We start from the raw sequence: 24,648 nt of genomic DNA, 5'->3' as shown, positions 1-24,648 counted from the left end.
TCAATTCTGAATTATATCCAGAATTGCAGTTAACTTGGACACTTATTTTTGCGGTTTTTTTGTAAATGATATGATAGACTTAGATATAAGTTAAAATTTTTTAAAAAGGCTATTTGGAATAGGCATTCGATTCTTAAAAGAAAAAAGGTGCGTTATGAAAGCCAGCGTCGTCTTCGATTATATAAAAGGCTATGAGGTGGCGGATACCAAAAAAAAATTCTGACAATATTTCTAAGGATCTGGCCTAAATGTTTCTAAAAATTAATGATGTTTTTGCTTTCATAAAAAAAAAATTATTACGAGCCGGCATCTCTTGCTTTGGAGACTTTTCTTTTAAAAGTAAATGTCATTATAATTGTGGGAAAAGACTTTCTTTAGGCCTTTTCCAAAACCATTTTTTAAAAAATTCGAAAAGTTTCTAAACTTTCATAAATTTTAAAATTTTAATGAACTTGGGACATATTTAAAAAAATAATAGATTATTTATTTTATTAAAGTTTCGAAAGTTTATTAAGATTCAAAAATATTTTTTTTTGATGTTTTGGACATAGACTTTTTAGTTAGATAAGAAACTTACTAAAAAAAATGATTATTCATTTAAATTAAATTAGTTTTAATTTAAAAAAAAAATAATTAAAAGAATGGAATGGACACAATGGTTCGATGCGTCAAATAATATAATTTTCGGTGTCACGTTCATAGAAAGAAAAAATTATACATATTTTTTTTAACAATTGGCAAAAAAGGAGAAAGGGGAATCATTAAAAAAATAAAATATCTTTTTAAAAACTAAGAGAAAAAGAATGGCTATTTTTTTTAATAGCATTTTTAATAATTATTTTTGGTAGTTTTAATTTTCAGAAGTATCCATTACGAAAATAAAAATTCTTTTAAAAAAAATAAAAACACAAACTATACCTACCATCTGTTTTAATCGTCTGTAATTATCCAAATTTTTGCCTTTTTTAAAAAAAAAACATTTTGTCTTAAATTGAAACTTAAAGGATTAATTTTTTATATATATTATATTATTACTAAATAAAATAAACTTAAAAAAATGACTTTTCACATACATTTATTACAAAAAAAATATATTATGAATATGAAGCCATTCGAAAAATATATAATATGTATGTATAAAAATAGAAGGTTTATATTATCAGGCTTGAAGGGATAAAACAGAGAGCCATTACATTTTTTTTTGTTTATATCAATTGAATCATACATTCATTATCTTCTTAGATAGAAAGGCCTTTATTTCTCCGAAATTCGTTATCGTTTAAAAATTCAATGTACACAATATTATTATTTTTTTTCGCATATACGATATGATGTACATTTTATAGAAATCATACACTAACTAAGATATAATATTATTTAATACCTTCAATTGAAATTTTTTGATTTGTATGACGTAACTAAATGAATGGCTAATTAGTATATAAGGGCGTTAAAAAAAAAGGTAGCACTTAGTTTCCTGTTCGCGGAAGGATTTCACGTCTTAGAACGCGCAACTTGTCATAATCAAATTATAAGTCGGTTAAAATTATACGGTTGGGCAAATGACACCACCATACCCCCTAAGGATAGTACCCCGTATCCTCATAAGCCAACACTGCTTAGACTCCATAGGGAATACATATGGACATACATCTATTTCTGTCAAGTCTGGCCTTACCTTATTTGAATCTCCATTAATCGGCAACACGAGCAAAGCTCCTACTGTCTAGTCAAATGGACATATGTTCTCTCATGACAAATAATATATGTCAATAAAAATATATCAATTGATTATCTCAATTCTAATATACAAAGTACAAGAAGCTTACCATTTTTTAAAAAAAAATATCAATAAATGGTTTATTTTTAGTAAAAAAATTTTCATCTATTATTATTTTTTTCTTATGTTCATTCAAAGATATATAGAAGAGGGTTTATGAAATAAATGGATTCCTATGTATTCTTCTGTTTCAAAATCATATGATGGTAAAATAGTCAAACCATATTAAAAATTAAATACTTTAAGTAATGCTTTTTTTCAAACATATTTATTTGAGAGTTATTTACAAAAATGATTTTGAGATTTTTTTATACATTTTACCTATAAAAACCTTGAATAAAATTTACAAATAACAATTAGCATCAAAATATTTAACACCATCTATATGAAATCTAAAATAGCAATATTAATCATTAAAAAAACACATAGAATATCAATATATTAATATTTTAGACAATGGTAATTAAAAAATATATAATTTTTTTAAAATAATTATACATAACTAATTTAATTTAATGGTCTAAGAAATTTCATTGTTATAAATAATAAATATAATATTGCTCTTTTATGATTAATTTTTTATCTCCTGATAATACCTTTAATAATTTTTCACCCAAAGATGCCAATGAGAGATAGGAACGAAATTTAAAATTCCGCATCTGGCAAAGGATATTAAAATTCTGCTACTAGCAAAACAGGTGGGAAAAAAATAGTTCTAATCATCAGCTAACCATATATATCCCATATTTAAAAAGTTCACAATTAAATATTCAGGCCCGTAATATTTTAAATATATAACGGGATGAGTTTTACAAAATGATGGTAAAGATATCTGATTAAGTAATGTAAAAAAAAATTTTCAAGAAGAAGCGAACATTTGGCATGGAATTTGGGAAGAAAGAAAATTATCAGTTGCCAATCTTCTAATTTAAATGAAATAAATATTTCCAGGATTATTAAAAGATACCACAAGGGGGAAGTAATTTTTAAAATATTATATAAAAGATTTGATTTTTATCGAGTATCCTTTTGCCTTATCGGGTGTAATTTTGTTCTGGTTCTTTTTATCCAGGACATTTCTTTATCGAATTATAGCAAAATAATTTTGTTTCAGAAATTATATTAATTCAATAAAATTCGTGAAAGAATTGCAAATTAGAATTCAACATAAATTTTGTTATATTTTATTTTTTAAGGGTGATAATAATTATATTAATTTGGAAGTATTATCCAAAGTTTATTCTTAAATACAAATAATTATAATAATAATTATTGACCTTATATTTCCTATATAATTATCTCAAATGTGATATTTATCTATTTTACCATATTACATAAAAAAAATACATAATTTACCCTAAAATTTCCCGCGGGTAATTCTGTGAAAATTTTAAAATTGTTTTGTCTTACTCTTTGTTTTAAAAATGACATTTTAGTTAATATTTAATCATATTCAAATATTTTTTTCTATAGGGTGGGAAGGAGGTTATTAACCCAATTATATGATTGGTTTGACATACGATTAGTGAATTAATATCGTTTTAATATTATACTTTCCACCATATTAACTGGTTAAGGTTCAAATAAGTGGAAAGATATCATCATTAATCCGGAATTAAAGCGATAAAATTCGAGAGTAAGGATTTGCATGTTTTTTTTCCAGTTCTGACCTAAAGTGAAAAAAAATAATCCCTGCATTTTAGATATTTGTAAATAATTAAAGTGCGCACAAATTGAGCGTTTCAACGCAGTTTCAAAACGCAAATAAAAAAACGTAAACGTGGCAATGTTTAAATTGAATCGTTAATTTTTTTAAAAAAATACTGTCCAATTAAAACGAATGCATTTAAAATGTATTATTTGCGTTTTGAAACACTGCGTTGAAACCTTCAATTTGTGCGCACTGACATTTTTAAGAAAAATCGGTCCACATTTTTTTTCTTCTTCTCTAAAAATCATATTTGGAGAAGATTCCAATAAAATAAAATTTGGCTTTTAAATTTCACTTAAAATATATAATTGGTTATTGTAGGGTTATTTTAATGCTAAAACAAATTGATAAGAAAAGAAAGAAAGAGTAAATAAAAAAAAATATTAAAATAATATAATATGGGATGTATAAATATGAAAATTAAAAAAATTGGGTCACCTTTTAATTTTCCTTCCTCCTTCTCCTCCTCCATTTGTTTTATTTATTGGTAACCTTTCTTAACCAATCAATATATAAAACCAAAAAATAAATAAAAATAATTATATTTTTATTTTTTTTAGTTTGAAAGATATAAATTGGAACAAAATTGTTTATAATTATTTTTCCATAAAAAAAATAATAATCTCCTCTTTCTCCCGCAAAAAAAAATGAGAGAGGAAGGAAAAGAAAACCGCGGGAAAGTTAGCAGGAACTAGGAATAAAGGACATATTAAAATTTTATCGATTTTTTTTAAAAAAAACTTTTTGTATTTAAAAAATAAAATAAACAAATTATTATTTTATAAAGGGGTTAAAAAAAATTATAAATGGGGTGGAGAGGGAGGGAAAAAAAATCAATGATAGGGATAGAGAAGAACTAGGAAGCTACGAAATGAGATTTATTTTTGGCACAAATATTGTATATTTTATAGGCGAGAAAAATTTTGTTGACTGACAAGTGACAACCAATAAAATAAAATTGGGGTAATTTATAAAATTGATGATTAATTAATAACAAATATTTTAATTTTTTTCAGCCATAATATAAATTTTAATGAAACGTTTAAAATGTTAGGTGATAAAAAGTGTTGACAAAATAAAAATTAAATTTAAATTATGATAGGTTTATTTTGTTATCTAAAATCCTGAATCTGAATGTATCGAAAGAGTTTTGACAATTATTGGCAAAAAGTATCAATTTTTTTTTGTTGAATTATAACAAAATATCGTATCCTATTACCAAGGGGTTATAGAATGTAAAACGGGGACTATAGAAATGGCGTTACAAACCTCGACTCGTTTGGAGGATTTGGTTGTAAAAATTTAATTTTATTCGGCGATTTATTGACGCAAGAAATATCTTCCTGCCTGCCCAGGGGAAGGGAATTTGCTCGTGGGGCCATGGATAAAAGTATTTTAGGCTTTTGGAGGGGTGAGAGTTTAACGTGTGTTGCCTTAATATTCCTCTATATCAAGAAGACGCTGGCGTTCAAGTCCTCATTATTCTAGTTAATCCGAGTCGATTTTTACGAATAAATCTCTAAACAAATAGGTGGTTTGACTTGAATCGGCACTATGCCCATCCTACCCGACTAAAAATAAGGATTTATTGTTAAAGTAAGCAGAACAATTATAAAGAAACTTTTTTTCTTTTCTTGAGGAAGAATATTTATAAAAGCATTGGAAAGGGGGAAAAAAAATATTGTATTTTTTTTTGGAACCTTAAGTTCAAATCCAACTCAATCTGATTAAAAAAATAATTAGAGTTCGAGAGATCGTCTTTCTGAATTAAAAAGCCAGATCGAATTCAACCAGGAGTGGGGCTGAGCTCGAATCCCTTATCCCTTTTTAACGCAAACCCTTCAAAAAAATTTAAATGGTGTGCATTAAATTAATTCTGAATTAATTAAAACTAGTGCATTTTTTTCAAGGCTGTGAATCCCAATTAGATTTCAGGAATTTGAAACTCCATATAGTTGAAATCTTGCTAACAGAAAGTTAATCAAAACCGATTTTCTGAGAAGGGTTTAAACCCGCCCTTGGTCCATTCCCAGACCTGTGAACCACCTCTCTTCTTATATTTTTTTGTGAAAATCATACGAATATCTTCAAAGGACACTATACCACGAGGGAAGTAGGTTGTCCAGCATTCATAACTCTGATCAGTTAACTCACCAAAAAAATGAAAGTTCAAATTTATCCAAAAAGGTTTTATTCGTGAAATTGAATTAGAACAAGTGTTATTTATTATTTTCAGAAGCTATTCAAAATTGTTATTTAAAAGTCTAAGCGCGTGTCAAACGTGCTATTTTTTTGTCTAGGAAATTGAAACATTTTTTTTAAAATAATAGATGTTCTGGTAATACTAAAAATGATGAATTTCGCTAATTGCGAAGTTCGTAATTTTATACATTTAAAAAAATGTAATCTTGACCAAAATCCGACCAACTTAATATTTAAAGTTTAGGACATCTTTTAAATAAAAATTAACCAATTTTAGTGTTGCTAAACGGCTAAGCCAACTAGAGTCTAGAACGGTTCAATGAGTGAATTATTTTAAGAATATAAATATATTTTATTTTTATTATGTATATATAGCAGAGACCTGCTGAGGTACCATTTGTACGGCCTGGCCCGTTTTTTTAAAAAAAAATTATTTTAGGTCCGACTCGGATTTTCTTTTCAAAAATTATTTTCGGCCCGATCCGGATTTTTTTTTTTAATTTTCAGGCCCGGCCCAGATTTTTTAAAATATATTTTATTTATTTTTATAGATAATAATGGCGATTTTAAATATTTGATTTAATATAAGGCCCGGCCCGGATATTATTTTAAAAAAAATTTCAGGCCTGGCCCGGGTATATTTAAAAAAATTAAAATACGGCACGGCCCGGGTCTCTAATATATATATTATAAAAAAAAAATTCCATGGATATAGAATTTAAAATATTATATACTAGTTAGGCTTTTATGATAAAAACACGAAATAATTTATACCATCTAATATAAATAGAATATAGGCAATCGATTCTAGTCTAAATAAATCTACAGAAAAGATTTTTCCACTAAAAAAATCTGATGTTACTCAAAAATTACCCCCCCCCCCCCCCAAAAAAAAAATAAAAATAAAATAATATTTTTGTTAAAAAATATTCTGAATTTTGATCTAAAATCAAAATCTTCCGTTAAACAAATTTACCAAAAAAAAATCGCTCAAAGTACGAATAATCTAATTATAATTATTAAATTATAAAAAACCTTTTTTTAAAAAATTACTTTGTCACATATTATAGTATCTTGAATTCTGCATTAGCCCTGTTTTCGTAGTTCCGACCCTAAAATCAAAATGTTAAAAATAGGCGCTTAGTAATAGGTCCGAGCAAAAGTTGTATAGCAAAGCATTTCTCAATATTGCTAATTGAGCAGAAAATGATGATCCAAATTAGTCAAGACCATAATAATTATAAAACTATTTCTAAAAACCAAAAAAAAATCTTTTTGATACGATTTTTTAAATTTCGCTATATATATATTTAATTATTATATAAATGTAAAAAAAAATAATGTGATTTGGAAATGTATTTATAAAATTAAATCTTAATAACTTGGTCAATTTAATAGCGCATAATTTTTCAACGAAATAAAACAATCTTTTACATATTTTTCATATGCGTCTAGCGGTTTAAATAAATTATGTACACAAAATAAAATTTTGATAATACTAGGTTCTTTAGCGCATTTATCAGGGAGAATCTTGTAACAATATATCTTACAATAAATATTACAAATATAAATTGTGTACACGTGGATACTTAGAAACAATTTTTTTTAAAGGATGAAAATTTTTTGCGAGGTTTTTAAAGATTATTCTTTATCCTTTCCTTCCGGCGATGTCGATTTATGAGATGAATGAGGTGATAAGCGGGATTTGTTAGATTTTTCGGAACCGGAAGAAGAATAGCCTAACTCTTTATGCCTTTTTTCTCTCTCCCTATCAATATAATTTTTTTATATTCATATTTGTTTTTTTAAAAAAAACATGTATTTTATAAAAATTTATAATAATAATAATAAAGAGAGAATCGATTAAATTTTAAAATAGAAAAAATAACATAGCTCAAAAAAAAAAATAAAGTATTAATTTTGAAGTCAAGGGTAAAAACCCGAAGCAAAAAAAACCAATTTATTTTATTTTTTTTAAAGTGTTTTTTATTTCAAAAATATAGTTGTCCTTTAGAAAAAAATGATATTATGTGTCTAAAAAAAGTTGACATTAGCACTAAAAAATTATGACTATTTTTTTTCTTATCTAAAGTTCGATCATTTTTATAAAGCGATTAAAAAACTTATAAAAAGGTCGTTAGAAACCGAGTCATCAAAATATGACGAAAAATGATTTAAAAAAAACAGAACATTACTTTTTCCTTATTTTGATGGTCAAAACTTTCATTTCTTCTTCTCTTTCCTGTAATTATTATTTTTTTAAAAAAATTTCTAAGATAAAAATAAATTTTTCCAGAAAATTCTTTCCCACTAATATTACAAACTCTCTCTTAAATGTTTTAAGAAAATTTATTTGATTCCATCTCACAATCGAGAATTAAATAAAAAATAAGAGGGTTACCATTTTCTCCTGTTCAGCCTTTTCGTTTCTTTTGAACTCAGCTTTCCTGTCCGCCTTTTCTGAGAGTTTTTTTTTATGTTAAAGAAGAAAATGCATTTTCGGTCATATTAGATTTTTGAAATTTAAAAATCTTCCTCAGCAAAATAATATTAAAATTTAGAGATCCCGAATTCCCATTAATTACATATCCCATTTCATAAAAATATATAACATGTATATAATACCAAAACACATGATAAAATTTGGTCAGAACTCTTATCATTTAAACGAGCTCAAAAAAGAACGTTACGCACAAATAGAAAATATTATAAGGCGCGTATTAATCCCTTAACACGAGGCTATTGGTTAGAGTTAGATCTGAGGATTCCTTATTCCGATGTCTGTATATATATTAATTTGATACAACTAAAAATTATAACTATTACGTAGTTTATTCAATATGGATGCTGTTCGCTTCTTCATCATTTCCACGGCAGCTAGTTTCTTTGACTAAAAAAAAGAATCCGAGGAAAGAAAGGAAAATTAGAATATTTTATTAGAAATAATGATCGATAATAATTATTTTAAAAAATGTGTCTTTTGATCAAAAATGGCATCGGTATTGAGATTTTAAATTATTTCATTTAAAATATATATCGCAAAGCCTGGCCCGTCCAAAGGACCTGCCCGCAGATCCAGAAAAAATTAAAATAGAAAGGCTTTGCAAACCTTGTATATCGATAATACCAAATTTTGCCGATTATAACCAAAAAGAACATTTTTTTCACAATTCTATATTTCCTAATTTTGTGAATAAAAATAAAATAAAATAAAATGCACTAATGGCATGAATATGCGCTTTTTTATACAAAAATGTTCATGAATTATCAATAAAATTATTCATTGCCTTTTTTTAAAAATTATCAAATATTCATTTATGAATATTTACCTAACATCGATAAAAAAAAATTATAAGATATTGGCTATAAAAGTTAGAGTGGATATTGTAGCGAAAAAAAATGCTTATTTTACTGACTTTATCTATGGCACTACTTTTACCGAAATGATTTGAAGAACCGAATCTATTTTAATTTTTTAAAAAATATATAAATAGATATAGACATGATAATATTCATTAAAAAATATCATTAGGCCGTATAGGTCGCTTTAATTGCTTTATTGTATAGGCTATAAAGAAAAGGAAATGATGGAAGCTACGTAAGAGATAATAGCAACATCATCTCTTCCCCTGTTTCAACTCTACTATTTCTTTTTTCATCTTCCCTGTTTCAACTCTACTATTTCTTTTTCATCTTTCAATAACCAAAGGCCATTACAGTCCTTTTTAGGGTTACAACACCAGGAAGACGAAGGCGCTCGGGTGCCGGACTACGGCCCACATGTCCGAAGAGGAGAACCAATGCAGTTCCCAGACTTGCTAAAAAGGGTTAACAAATACCTAAGAAAATTGAGACGGCAATTGTTCCCTCATGTGACAAGCAGGAGTCCGCTCATTCCAACGACGACACTTCCATGCATTCCTTTTCGTCTGAGGTCCCAACAGTCAGTCAAGACCCTGAGTCATTACCTGGAATAGTATTCTTATCCGAAGACAGGGATTCAGGAGTGGATAATAGACATTCCCTCAACCAACTCCTGGTCTTCCTTAGGTGCCGATTGCCTGAGGGAGGAAGCTGCTTCTATCATTAATTCTTTGGGGTTCGCTCTTTAATGATCCATGATTCTGGTACGCCCCAGGTGGGCTCAACAGCTCTCCCATCCATTGACAATATTTTCACAGGTATAATCAACGTGGGAACCGCTAGTTTCACAGAGGCAGACTTCGCTAACTTCCCTTCATTGAATATCGCCACAATATCTGCAGGGCCGTTGAAGTCATCACGCGTGCGGTCGCCAGATGGGGATTCAGACAGTTTGACCATCTTCGCATCTGCGATAATGAAGGAAGATAGTTCCGGCATCCCCAAAACTATAGGCTCGCCGAAAAGTATACACCGGTTATTGACCAGCCCTTGGTGGCAGGTGTAATCTGCCTTTAGCCCCTATTGTTTGCAGACCATCATCTTGGACGTTTGCGCTAAAACAGTTAGGAAAGCGAGCTATAACGTAAACCTAGAGGATATCTTAATATATGGATATAGTGAATTCATGTAAAATGACCCATACGATCGCTTAGATGAACTCTCGAAGGTTGGAGTCCTATGATAGCCGAAGCTAAATTCGTGCTAGACCAAACCTTACGTATTATGTACTTAGGCATACCTAGTGACATAAAAAGCCAAAGCTCAGCAGATAACAACAGGGGCCTGTTTGGATAAATGTCTAGATGTCTTCCTTCAACATTTACCAACATTTGGATATCGGTCGGACGCTTGCCACAAGAATTCTGGGAGGGATGTTCTCACTTTATTACATCACTATGAATGACTCTATCTTAAGATAGGTGGGGAATATATATCTCGCGTTCCAACAGACGAGTATGATAATCAACGTTCTACTAGCCCTGATCTTGCTCAGATACCACACGATTAACGCAGTATACATGAATACTTCCGATAACCATATAGGGCTCTCCTTTTGGGGTTAGGACAATTTATCAATCTCCTACCAAGAAGCAGTATTATTATTTAACATTCCGTCGCACGCCAAAGATGTATTGACTGCTGGCGTAGGTGCACTATTAGTAAGATGGTGTATCTCCTACCATCTTTACCGACTCTACTGTCACTTATTGCGTCTTCAGAAAAGGTGGATCTAGGTCTCCATCTATCGATATAGTCCTTACCCAGATCCTCTTAAGGCCTCCAGCACTTCACGGCAGTATCCCAGAACATCATGTGGATACCCTGCGAATGATCCAGGACACGATTTGACGACAGAGAAACCCAATTCTCAGGATTCGACTCTTGCTCTCAACCCAACGTTCGATGAAGTCAACTAGGAGCTTTCCCTCTTCGGATCTGAAACAATCAATACTCCACTAATCCATTCACAACCACATGGACCCTTAACGAACTACTATACATTCAAACGATCTTTAACCGAAAAACTTTGAAAACAACCACAAGATGGACAGAACAAATTTATCCTTGTAATTTATATAGACGTTATTTTCTTTTTATTATATTTGTCTATATTATGCACAATTTTATATATTTTACTTTACTTTGGCGTTACCTTTATACCAAAATTTTTCGGTTTGTAGTAGTATTATACTAATTGATTTTATTAATAGAGACGAGCTGCAAAAGCCATAAAGGCCAATGCACTAGGCTGAATTCTACTCTCACTTTCTCATAAGGTGGGGTGTAAGTAGAATTCAACCGCACGGCTAAATAGTCGGCTATTAAGTATTAAGCCGACATAGTACACGGCCTTATACTATTTATATTAATAACCTTAAACTGGTCAAATAAGATTCGATCAATTGACTAACCAGCCAGATTAACCGATATCTTAAAAAATGAACATATTTTTTGAAAATTTAATGCGTCTCAAAGGTATATATATATAAAATTTTAAACAGTATTTTGCATTCGAATAAAATATTTTGGGAAAGAGAACCTGCCCAACCTTTACATGTATAATTAGTAAATAAAAAAAAAGATATAACCTTCCTTTAGAAATGTCCGACGAATAACTACTACTGCTGCAAGAAGATGAATCGCTTTGTTCGTCGTCCGATTCGTCGCGTTTTACGGATGCTTTCGCGGAATCAGAGGAGGAGGAATAAGACGAGGACAAACTATCTCGTCTATGTTTTCTTTTGCAAACTTTTTAATAAGACAAAAAAAAATTTTATGTTTACAAAAAAAACAATCTGCCACAAAACAAAAACACGTCAATTAAAGAGAGAAATTAGACATAATTCTCTTTTTCTTCCTTTCTCAAAAAAATAGGGGTGAATAGAATAGATAAAATAATATCAAAATCACGAAAAGGAAGGAAATATTGTTAAAAACATTGTTTATTCTTTTGAGAGGTGGACACTGTCGTGATGACGTTTCACGATGATGACGTTTCACGATGATGACGTGTGACGTTGAAGAAATGTTGTTGTCAATAATTATATTTTATATATATATATATAGATACATTGTATATGCATATGGGAATATTATTCATACAATAAAAGATAATCTTTATCATCTTTACGATCAATTACAAGATAATTAGTACATTGAGACAAGATGTAGAATGGTTGTGAATTAGATGTGAATGATGAAGAATGGTAATGGGCAAATGGTTAACAATGGGAATGGGCACTGTGAATGAGACAAGATGGAGAATGGTTTGGAAAACAATGGTGAATTAGATGGGAATGATGAAGAATGGGAATGGGAAAATGATTTGATTGGCACTGTGAATGAGACAAGATGTAGAATGGTTGTGAATTAGATGTGAATAATGAAGAATGGGAATGGGCAAATGGTTAACAATGGTAAGAATGGGAATGGGCAAATGGTTAACAATGGTAATTGTCAAATGGTGATTTGGTTAACAATGGTAATTGTCAAATGGTGATTTGGTTAACAATGGTAATTGTCAAATGATGATTTGGGGATGATGATGAATGATGGGCACTGTGAATGAGACAAGATGTAGAATGGTTGTGAATTAGATGTGAATGATGAAGAATGGGAATGGGCAAATGGTTAACAATGGTAAGAATGGGAATGGGCAAATGTTTAACAATGGTAATTGTCAAATGGTGATTTGGGGATGATGATGGTTTGGAATGAAAAATGGTTGGTAAAGGGGGGAAGTGTCGTGATGACGTTTCACGATGATGACGTGTGACGTTGAAGAAATGTTGTTGTCAATAATTATATTTTATATATATATATAGAGATACATTGTATATGCATATGGGAATATTATTTATACAATAAAAGATAATCTTTATCATCTTTACGATCAATTACAAGATAATTAGTACAGACACCTCTATAGAGCGAAAAATGATTGGCAAGCTAAGCATGGCGTGCCAAGATAATGATATAACCTTCTAGATTAGGAACCGGACGCTCAGAAAATTCAAATTTGGTAACGTTGTTCGGTGATACCGAAATAGTTTCCGACTTGAGCATCGGGTAGACATTATCGCCAACCGCGACTTTTTGCTTGGTTGACGATGCAGCTGTTTTATGATTTCCCGCGTCTTTAGTCGAGAGTTTTATGTCGTTTTTCGAATGGTTAGACCGAGATCCGTGAGTGCGAAAGTTTTTGTGCGATAAATCTCTTCTATTTTTTAAAAAAATTCAAATAAAAAAAGTAAATAAATAAAAAATCAATCGTTTAATATTGAGATGATAAAAAAAAATGTCGCGAGAATGCAGAAAGCTCAAGATTCATCCATTTTACATAAATTAACAGCTGGCAGTGCCCAATGATTCTAAAAAAAAATCTTTCTTTCTTTCGAAGAAAGATATTCTTTTCTTTATCATGGTTTATTATTATTACCATCATTTTACAATTGTTCTTGTTAATATATGACGGATTCTGATAATGAGACTAGACGAAATTTGAAGAAAAAAAAATATAGAAAACTCAAACGAGATAACGATAAAGTTTCCTTAAAAGTGGTTAAATGTTTGAAAATAATTTAAAAATGAATATTTTAGAGACTTGTATTTAAAAAAAAATATAATAAACCCGCATGAAACGTAAAAATACCCAGGGCTAGACCTAATGATGACCATAGAAATATAAGTCACAACTGATTACCTCGTGTCACGTTTACGCCTTTTGATATCTTTGAGATCGTCCGAAGATGAATAGGAGGTATAAGAACTCCCACTTTTATCGACTTCGTGTCCTCTAGATTTATATCCTTTTCGCTTCACGTCATCCATCAAATATGCTGCTTTCCTTTCTCTCTTATCCCTATCTCTATATCTCCTTTCTTTACTCCTGGATCTCGACATTTTTCTTCTCCTTTCCCGTGAACGGTGCTTCTTATGATCACTCCTGGAACCTCTCTTTCTATCACTTTCGAGATATTTTTTGGACGAATGTCTTTAAAAACGTTTTCCGAATTAAGAAAGTTTATATTATTTTTATTTAAACTCAAATATGTATTTTAAAAAAATCCAATAGAAACCGGTGCTTTTAAAACCCTTGAGAAAATTTTTCGATTCGTGGGACTAGTGTTGTTAAATGGCTCGATTTGAGCCGATTTTTAAAAACGGCTAACTCATTATTGTAGTCAGAAAAATATTGTCTAAGCCACGCCATTTTGCTAATAGATACCCAAACTGTTGGGCCATTTTTGAGCAAAATCTTCAGCCTTAATTAATATTATTCTGGAGAAAATATTGAGTTATTCGGTTTTAAAAATGGGCCCAAATCGTGCCGTTTAACAACATTATGTGAGACCGACGGACAAATTAAACCGCAAAACCTCAGTCATTTATTTATTTTTTCGTCGCGATATTTTCTAAAATACATTTTAAAAAGGTGAGCTCTCTTAAATAGAGTTGGCTAAACTGTTATAATAAAGTATATAATTGAGATTGGTTAATAAAGTTTGTAAGATACTTTCATACTCCTGACATAGCTTCCCCCCCCCCTTAGTATTTTACTACTCACAAGAAGCATGGCTGTGCTACTTGGTGAACCCTTTACCCACACTTATATCGTCATTAATTCAAATCTTATATTGCCTGATAATTTTAGCAGAGAGCATCTATTAAAATAAGAGTAAATTAGTTACCTTTATTTAAAAGTTAAAAATAAATATTTCAACTATCTAAATAAGATAATTATTTCAGATCTCGATTCATTAATAACAATTTTATAAGAGTCATAGTTTAGTAAAAAAAAATTAATAAATAATAATCATTTTTTTTAAATATCATTAATAAACAAATTAAAAATGATTTCCAGCCCAAAATTAGAATTTATATCTAATTATAGCCAATTTTTTTTAAAAAAAGTTTGAGATGATCAAAATTGATTAAAAAATCATTATTTGGAAGAAAAAAAGGACTCATCAAAAGTAAATTAAATTTTGCATAACGTGGTGTTTAGTTAAAATTATTTAGGCCACTGAAAAATTCGAGACCATTGTGTTTATTGGAATTTCAAGTGAACACCATTTAAAAACTCCAGTTGTATTAAGTGAAGCTTTATATATATAATATCTGAAACCTTCACTTCCTATATCTTTAAAATGCGCAATTAGATTTGATAAATTGTACATAATAATTATGATATATTTAATCAAAAATATTATAAAATAACATTTTAAAGTGTTGGTCAAAATATACTTTCGGTCAATTGATCCTATCTGACAGGCTTGCCAACCATGGTATGGACCCCACGAATATCCTCAAGGGTTAAAAAATACATATGTTAACGACATTCTGTTCCAAACCAGAAATGTTTATAAACAAGAAGGGGGGAAAAATTAATATTGAAAAGAAAAATAATTATTGGGGAAATTCGAGATTGAATCCTTTGTACAATTTAAATAATATTTTAAGGGGTTTAATACAAATTAAGGATAAGGGTCAATAATGAATTCATTTTCCTGGCTTAGAGTTACAGGTTGTATAAGTAGAATATTTCAGATAAAAATAATGATAACGGGCATGTAAAGAGGTAAATTTAAATTAACCTTTCTTTAGAGGAACGAAGTGAATTCTCTTCTATTATGTTTCTCCCGAATCCTCTTGCGTGGATTCTCTCTTTTTTTTCTTCTGAATAAAAATTTAAAATAAATGTAATTGAATCCTGCAAAGTAATCTACGGCCCAATCCCGACCTATATTTAAAATTTATTTTGTCAAAACCCGACCCAGGGGCACATTTAAAACCGACTCGAGCTCCGATTAAAATAATTTTTTTAAATATAATTTGAGTTTAAATATTTCAATATCTAAGAAACTATTAAAGATTATTTATATTTATTCACATATTGCTACCACCTTAAATAAAAGAATATTTAACCCCCATAATCTAATCATTATAAAGTTGAATTTATTTAATTTGTACATAAACGATTTTATAAATATAAAAATTTGAGGCTATTTAATTTAATAGATCTTAGATAAGTTTATTTTAGTTTAATCTGATAGAGTATGATGTAAAGTAAGTAAGTAATAAAGTTATAACTAGTCACTAAAATATAATCACAGGAAATAGTTAATTTGGTAAATGCGAATATTATGTAAAATAATAATTGAAATGTGTTAGATGAAAAATGACATTTTATTCTGATTGACATTTTTATGAAACAAAATGATTGTTAAGGATATTTGTATCTTAATAATTATTTGTCAGGCTTCGGTCGGGCATCTCTTACAGCCTGACCCAAGCCCAATAAAAAAGGAATATCCGAAACAAGGCTCGGGCATCTATTGCAGGCCCCCATATACATATAATGTCGTATTGAGATTCTAGAGAGTACTCACATTGTGAGTCTCAAACAGTTATGTATCATTAATATTGTTTTTATAGGGAATTTTCGTATAAATTAAGAAATACACAAATTTTTAAGGCTAAAATTGTTTAAAATTAATAACGTAGTTACTCTCTACAAATTCTTAAATACATTTCTCAACGCAAAAAAAGAATATATTCGTGATTTAACCTCTATGACGCCCCTCTTTGTCGGGTAAACACGTAGCAGCGGCCATATTTAAGGAGTCGTATTCATCCGCCGCACCAAAACTGGTGATATAAGTTATCCGGTCAGCAATTTCTTCCGCTCCAACAATGGGACTTTTCGATTTTGATTTATCGCTTGAGTAGGGTAAGAAATTCAACAAAAATTTGAAATGAATAACATTTAAACAAAGTTTTAAATAAAAAAAAAATTTCAGAAAATTTTTGAACGCCAAAAAAATCCCGTAGAGATAAAAATTTGATTTATAATTATTATAAATATTTTTTTAAAAAAAATACTTTTCGTGGTTAGGGCTGTGTCGCGATGATTCGTAACTAAAATAATATATAATATAATTTTAAATTTAAAAAAAAAACGATGGTACCATTTTAAGGAAAAAACCATATATAGTGTTGTTAAAAAGCCCGATTAGAGTCGATTTTAAAAAAACGGCCAGATTAAGATTATAACCAAATAACATTATGCGAGCTCAAAGATTTTGTTTTGCTCATAACTGGCTGAAATGCCTGGACATATATTTGCCAAATCTCGATGCTTACATGATATTATTTTAGCTAAAATCTTAATTGGGTTGTTTTGAAAAATCGACAAAACTATTCCTATGTCCAAAACATAAAAAAATTTTTTTTTACATAATCTCAAAATTTTAATGAAAATAAATACATAAATGTCCACAAAACATAATTTTAGAAAATTTTAAAAAGTTAGCATAACGATTTCATTAAAATTTAAAAAAGATTTGAAACTTTCCGATTTTAATTTTAACTAGCAAGATGCAAAACTCTTCCAACTTTTTTTAAAATAAAAATTAAAAAGGGATGGAACGTACAGACCACCATTTTCAAAAATAAATAGATTATTTTTTACATAGGGGGCGAAGCTCTTCGTGTTTTCCATTTTTCTTTAAGCAACCTTCTTTCCTTTCGGCCTTTTTTGCCCTTATTTAAATAATTTTTTTTTTTAAAAAAAAAAGATAATAATTAACAATGTTTTTGCATGATAACAAAGAAGGAAAAAAAATATATAGCATTAAAACTTACTGAGAACAGAGCCTTTTCTTCTTCCATCTCCCTACTCAGCCGCGATACAGCTTTGTCTTCTTTCTCTTGCTGCACCATTCTAGAGAAATAGGGAGAGAGAGAAAGAAATGGTTATAAAAATAATCAATTTTTAAAGAATTCAAACATATTTGTCAATTATATTATTTAACTTCTTTTTTTTAAAAATACATTACAAAATTATTTTTAAATATTTTATGGGTTTCCGCGATTTCGATCTGGCGGTTGTTGTTATATGACGCAGAAAAAAATATGTCGATGTATAATCATCCCATGGTTAGACCCAATTGCCATGAAATAAGAGATATTCCATCAGAATCCCCCCTATAGGTTATAAGCCTTAGATTATATATGCATCGATATATTCACGGTATTTAGCAACCGTTCAATTGAAATAAAAAAAACCAGCAAATTTTTTTTCTCTTTAAAATCCACATATTTATCCTCGGTAATTAGCTACCTCTCTGAGAATTTATGGGAAATTTTTTTTAACTGGAAAAAAAAATTTTTTTGCAAAACGGAGGCTTAGACAAACGGAATTTATGTATGCAGATAAAATAACCATTTTAATTTCAAGGGGTGTATCCCATTGGATAATTTTTACGTAAACATATATATTTTTTTAATACATCTAATGCTTCGACATTTTTTTTTTGAAAAATCATATTTAAAAGCATTAAAGAGAGGGAATTATTGTATCCGATACAAATAGAATCGTTAAAATATCTAGTTACATTTTTGGCAGAAAAAAATAATTGAAGAGATACAACTAATAACTGTAACTTAAATTTCCTTTCAAAAGTAACATTTAACAACACTAGAATAGAAATGATAGGCGCAATTTTGTTCAAATTATAAATTAAAAAGATATACAGCATTTAGATCAAAAATTTATTGCTGTGTTACAAAGTTACGAACCTTATACAATTTTTTTTTATTATTATTTAACTAAATTAAATCTACTCTATACGGTTAGTCGACTTGATTTGATCCGATTATAAAAAAATGGCTAACTCAATATTTTAACCAGAAAAATATTGTCTAAGCCTCAAAATTTCGCTAACAAACCAATCTATGAACAAAATATAATCGGGCTCGCGTAAAATCTTTCTGTATAAAATAATGAGTTAATCCCTTTTTAAAAAATCGGCTCAAATCCGAGCCGTTTAACAACATTAAATAACATACTTAGAATTTTTAAATTTAATACAGCATATTCGAAAAATAGGACATCTTAAGGTGGTAATAATAATATCTATAAATGTACCGTACTGTATAAAATCTATAGGAACTATCCCATAGTTAGTTGAAATGGCGCCAAGTTTTTGCACTTCGACAATAGATATTTTTTCCAAATCAAATTTTGACTCTTAGATAGAATAAATAAATAATAATTACCACAATACAAATTTATAAATAATTTATTGTATATAAAAAAAATTTTTTCATAAAATATTCATTCTTGAAACTTCCTTTATCCATTAATTTCAGATTTTTTTTGAACTCTTAGAGATTTAAAAAAACAAAGTGCGATACGGCCCGAAGTCATCAATTTTTTTTAATATCTTTCTTTCTTTAAAGCTTTGAGTCAGAGAGAAAATTGGACTGAACTTAGGCTTCATTTGAAATTTCAGGGGCTCCATATGAAAACTTTAAAAATAAACCTATTCCATTGGTGTATATCTCATCTTCAATCTTCCTCAAGTCCTCCGGATCGTCGTCGGAAGAGGAGGCGGTATCGCGAGACGATTTAAGGCGCGGGTGAGCCGTTTTATAAGAAACATTTTTGTTTACGTTATTGTAAGGAACCTTGATCATATTTCCGTTGGCGTTTTCGTCGTCCGAATACACATAGCCGATAGCAGCGGTTTTCTGTTTTTTCTTTTTTTTCTCATCTAAAACTCTGGCAGGAAAAAAAAATCATATGGATCAAAAATAAAATTTTTTTTATAAAATTTACATGCATATATGTATATAATATATTAAATCTATCAATATATCATTTAGCAAAGCCAGACCCTTACCATCCGGTAAAGATTTTTTTAAAAAGAGTTTTGGCCTGGTCCGAAAAAATATTTGCCCTTAAAGGGCAAACTTGCTTCAGGAACTCTGCCTTGTGTTACTCTCCATTCATAGTTAGCAAGAATTTGCACAAAGCATATTCTGTATACTTCGCCGCAAATTCATGCCAACTGTGAATGCGGGATTACCCTGAATCAGTTAGCGAGAATTTGTGGAGAATACAAAAAGTATTTCAAATAATTAGCCACGAATTCGCGTTAAGCATTAATGAGAGGTAGTCCGTTATTAACCTTTGGCTGGCCAGTAAAAAAACCTGGCAGTTAATTATAAAATTAGCTTTGTCCTGTGAATTTTTCCCATTCCATTTTAAATCAAAATAATTTATCTAAGACAAAGTTAGCCATTTATAACGGCAAAAGTTTACCAATCTAGAGTACCACAAGCTTGTGCTGGGTTTGGGGCAAGTCGGGCTCAAGAAATTCTTTATGATGAGGACAAAGGTGATCCTCGATTTTTGTTATTTAAAATCTTGAGACGAACTAGAGCCAGGATTTAAATTTTTATTTAGGCCCGGGCCAAGCTTAGAATTTGAAAAAATTGAATTTGCTGAATTTTAGGCCCAGCCCATTATATATATTTTTTAAAAGATCATCCCCTCACCTAAGGACTTTTGGGTCAAGAGGATCTTCTATCATTACATTCATTCTTCCATATAGTAAATAAACTTCGATTCAATTTATGATAATGAAAATTACAAATAAATCAATCCCAAACTGGTGCAAATTTTCATAATTATATAAATGAATTAAAAAAGAAATGGATTTCTTTTTTTTGTAATTGCAAAGTGAGGTGGGTTGCTAAGTTGTCAAGCCAGAAATAAATAATATTTTCTTTGATCAATTTGCCATGCCATATTATGGATAAACAACAATAATGATCAATTTATCTTGCATTTTCTATATATAGTAACTCCTATTCTTAAATTTTATCAAAATAGTTTCTTTCTTTCTTCAATTTAAAAAAAAAAATAGAAACTGTGTAGGTTTCTAGATATGGTCTATTGATTATATAAACAATTTTAGGCAAAGAGATATTAAATAAGCCTCAAGATTTTCACAAAATATGATAGAAAGTTTTGGCCCTCGTATGGCAAAATCTTGAAGTGTAGGCAATATTTATTTAGCTAAAATCTTGATTTTTTTAACAAATTAGGCATACTACATGTGACTTGTTCATGCTGCAATTATATAATTGGAAAACTATTAAAACTTACACCATGCTAGAATTATGCAGAGAAAATGTATTGGTTGGTTTTTTTAATTGGCAAGCATAGAAATGGTTTCAAATTCACAAAAAATCTGTTGGAGAATAGGAATAAAAACTTTCAAACATCTTAAGCAGCATGCTGATGATTTAACCTTTAGATTTAAAACTCTGCAATATTCTCAGCTAATAAAATTATATAACAAAAAAAGATACCATCTATAAACCATAAACTTAAACACTTCTTTATTTCATCTTCTGATACTTATGGATATTTGTACTTTATGAATAATTGATATACATCATTCTGAGCTTTAATATCTTGATAAACTTTTAAAGAAAAAAATATATACTGAAAATCAAATTAAGGAAGGAAACTACTATAGTTCTATCAAAACAAAATATTTAAACATCAATAAGACCTGCTTGAATTGCCATTGATTTGTTAAAATATAAACAAAGATGGACCAGGACCACAAGTGAAATTAAATACACCTAGATCATTTGCATATAAATTTTTATGAAAACTAGAATCCTAAAAAAAATCAATCTAAATCCTTATTATATTTGAGCAAATAAAATTTAAATAATTAGACAACCTTTTTTTTCCTTCTTCTAAGATTTTAAGCTCAGTAAAATCTTCCTCGTTTTTTATTTGTTGCAAATGTTGAGACTGAGTTACTATTATTATGTTTTATATTAAATATAATATCAAATAAATACTTCCTAATGAATTTAAATGCACCAAAACTCTATATCTTTCATAATTGCTTTTTCTTTCTTCTACCATTTCAATTTGTGTATGGAGGCTAAATTTAATTATTAATATTTAATAAATTGTAATGATACTTTTTTATATCTATAGAAATGTTTTCATTAATTTCATCTAAATGGGATCTAACATCAAATCTATCAATCATATTTGAAGTATCTCCTAACCAAGGCATCCTATGTATACATTTAAAAAAAAATTATTATTTTTTATTATACATGTTAGAAGGATTTTCAGCAGCTTGTGCAATTGAATAATCAATGTTTATCTTTCCACGTCTGCCATGGACTTGTAAAAATTGTACCGGATCCGCTTTCTTTTTATAAAAAATATATGTTAACTTGATGTTTTATAAAGAATATTTTAATGGAAATCAAGAATGAACATGTAGACTATAATAAAACGGCAGGTCTCTTTGAATATATCACAATATAATATAAAAATAATATACAATTTTGTCATAAAAGCCCCTCCTCCTTTCAGCCCTTTTTCTAACATCAACCATGATCCCTTTAATTTTTTTTTCTTGCTTCCTTGCTTCCTCCCACATTTCAGATTCTGAGCATTTTTTTTACATATGGTAATTTTATTTATTTATAAAAAATAATGCACAAGGAAAACTTTAAATCATATCAAATAACTATATTTTATATATAAATCAAATAATATATAATTTAAGATAATTGGTAAATTGCTTTTTATGGTATTTGTGCTGCCTTCCATTCAGAAATTATTTTGGGTTGATGGACTATAAATTTAATATATTTTTAATAGTTAGAGTAATATTTCTATCTAATATAAAACAAATATTTATTCTCCGCTCTTTTATATTAATCAAATTATTTATTATTTAAGTTCCGTAATTATTGACAAATCTTTTACTTTATATCCTTATTTTTTATTTTAGCCCTCTCTTCCACTTTTATCTCCAAATCTTAATCTCACAATTTTCTTTTTACTTTATAGAGCTTTTCTTATGCGACCAAACACGCTCAGTCTATTAATCATAAAATTAACTGGAGAACAAAGTTTGTGAATGTTGTCATTATTGTATTCTCTTTCTATTATTTACCTATAAGAGCATAATTATTTTGGTAACCCTCATAATATCTACTTTTCTGGCATCTCAGCGTTAGATCTTATAAAATCGCTTGTAGAACTTTGGAGGCTCTGGTTTAAAATAAATTTGATAGCCCTTTAAAAAAACCCCACTAAATCCTCAGCAAATTAATTTTGATCTTAAAGTTTAGACAATTTCTATAAAATTGTTAGATTTTGGAAACAAGTAATATATAATAATGTTTTTTTTTCAATTTAAAGTTCTTTATTTATTATTATCTAAAGCGTTAATATAACAAGCCCATTTAAATGATTACTGTCTAAGGCAATAATGTATATCGTGATATTATGTAAATTGGGCATTAAAGTTATATTAAATGATGTTTAATTTTGATATATATATTAATTCAGAAAAAGAAGTTCTTTCACCAAAAATTTTATATTATCGACGATACTTATTTTGATTAAAAAAGATATTCAAACAAAAATCTTTGTCTTAAAATTAATTGTTAAATTATATAAAAGATTTCTGCTTAGATAAAGAGTTAACAATAAAATATACATTCTCTATTAATACTATCGCTTTCCAAGTTCTTATATTATCACTACCATGGACTATTAGCTGTTTTATTAAAAATAATATTTAGCACATACATACCTTTACACTTTTCCATACAATCTCCAATCTGCAAAATCTAATGTGAAATACTATATTTCATCTTCGGTCAAGTTCTAAATCTTCTCTCGAGCTATACAAAATCAGCCTTAAACCATACACCACATAAAAAAAAACTTTTTTTAACTGTTCAATTTGATTAAAAAAATTAGCTCAATAAATTAATTTAAAGTTATTAACCTAATTATAAACTGTCCATTCAGATTATTTTATTCTACTAACCTTTGAATAATATACCAACATTTTTTAAATCAAATTATAAAAAATAATTACATGTAATATCATACATATAAATTATGTGGTATTTATATTGGGAATAATAATATTTAATTTACATGTGAAAATTAATTTAGGAAATATATTTTTTTTAATTTTCGGTTATAAATTTATTTTTTCTGCTATATGTAGTTGTGATAATTAAAGCTCCTTTAATTCTTAATATTATTAAATTCAATTATCATTTTTTATAAAATAGTATATTTTTGTAATAGGCCAATCATAATTGTTAATCTAAGAGTATTAGCAAACAGATATGATAGCATAGAGTTATATTGTTCATGAGCATAAACTGATCTGGATAAATTATATTATATGCCAACTCTTTTTAATGTTTATCCTTGAGCGCAATGGTTGGTATAAGTGTGAATTGTGTGCATTTAAATGAGAACGGTAACTTAGAATCAATTGGTATGCCTCTTCTGGAGAAAACTTTATTACGTAGCATCAATTACATTAGCTTTCAATATGGTAATAATTAGCTTGGCAAGAACTATCATTTTAAGCCAATTATATCAGATCTCCTATCTTCATAAACCTCCCTATTTGCATCAACCCCCGGTCTTCTTGCCCCTGCCTCCCTACCAAAGCAAAAAAATGAAATTCAATTTTAATTAGCGCCTAGCCTTTTCAATTTGATGTCGATCTTGTATCTCCCATTTCCATGAGTAAAAGTTCCTGTAATCTGGAACCAATTCTGAATCCATTTGTAAATTGGGTAATCAACTTTGAATGATAATTTATGATGAGATGGGCCATTAAATATTTAATAAGATAACATGCGTAAACTTTTGACA

At 28.8% G+C, this 24,648-nt stretch overlaps 1 protein-coding gene and 1 long non-coding RNA gene across 5 annotated transcripts; one reads left to right on the top strand and one right to left on the bottom strand.

The window, feature by feature from the left end:
• Positions 1 to 2,338: 2,338 nt before the first annotated feature.
• Positions 2,339 to 12,965, top strand: LOC135931117 (uncharacterized). The gene is made up of 3 exons (XR_010572946.1): positions 2,339 to 2,478; positions 9,403 to 11,185; positions 12,263 to 12,965. It is a non-coding gene; the product is annotated as an uncharacterized LOC135931117 (long non-coding RNA).
• LOC135931116 (CLK4-associating serine/arginine rich protein-like) lies at positions 7,074 to 22,446 on the bottom strand. Of its 4 annotated transcripts, none has more exons than XM_065467998.1 (20): positions 22,292 to 22,446; positions 22,059 to 22,156; positions 21,918 to 22,016; positions 21,792 to 21,877; positions 21,668 to 21,749; positions 19,448 to 19,686; positions 19,056 to 19,152; positions 17,766 to 17,844; positions 17,593 to 17,663; positions 17,004 to 17,039; positions 16,690 to 16,841; positions 15,716 to 15,797; positions 13,822 to 14,112; positions 13,100 to 13,338; positions 11,708 to 11,867; positions 9,110 to 9,155; positions 8,520 to 8,583; positions 8,095 to 8,153; positions 7,889 to 7,935; positions 7,074 to 7,461 (listed from the first exon to the last, which is right to left on the bottom strand). In XM_065467998.1, the coding sequence occupies exons 1-20, from the start codon at positions 22,388 to 22,390 to the stop codon at positions 7,335 to 7,337; spliced, it is 2,253 nt and encodes a 750-aa protein (XP_065324070.1). In that variant the 5' UTR covers positions 22,391 to 22,446; the 3' UTR covers positions 7,074 to 7,334. The 4 variants fall into 4 exon arrangements, 1 of the variants encoding a protein (XP_065324070.1); XR_010572944.1 differs by having other exon boundaries at positions 7,426 to 7,461; positions 9,133 to 9,155; XR_010572945.1 differs by lacking the exon at positions 7,074 to 7,461 and having other exon boundaries at positions 7,906 to 7,935; positions 8,319 to 8,583; positions 9,133 to 9,155.
• Positions 22,447 to 24,648: the final 2,202 nt, after the last annotated feature.

Source organism: Gordionus sp. m RMFG-2023, chromosome 1 (genome assembly GCF_954871325.1).
Source record: "Gordionus sp. m RMFG-2023 chromosome 1, tfGorSpeb1-WG-v2, whole genome shotgun sequence".
NCBI lineage: Eukaryota > Metazoa > Nematomorpha > Gordioida > Chordodea > Parachordodidae > Gordionus > Gordionus sp. m RMFG-2023.
Note: the sequence above shows the minus strand (reverse complement) of the source record. Positions and strands in the feature narration are given on the sequence as shown.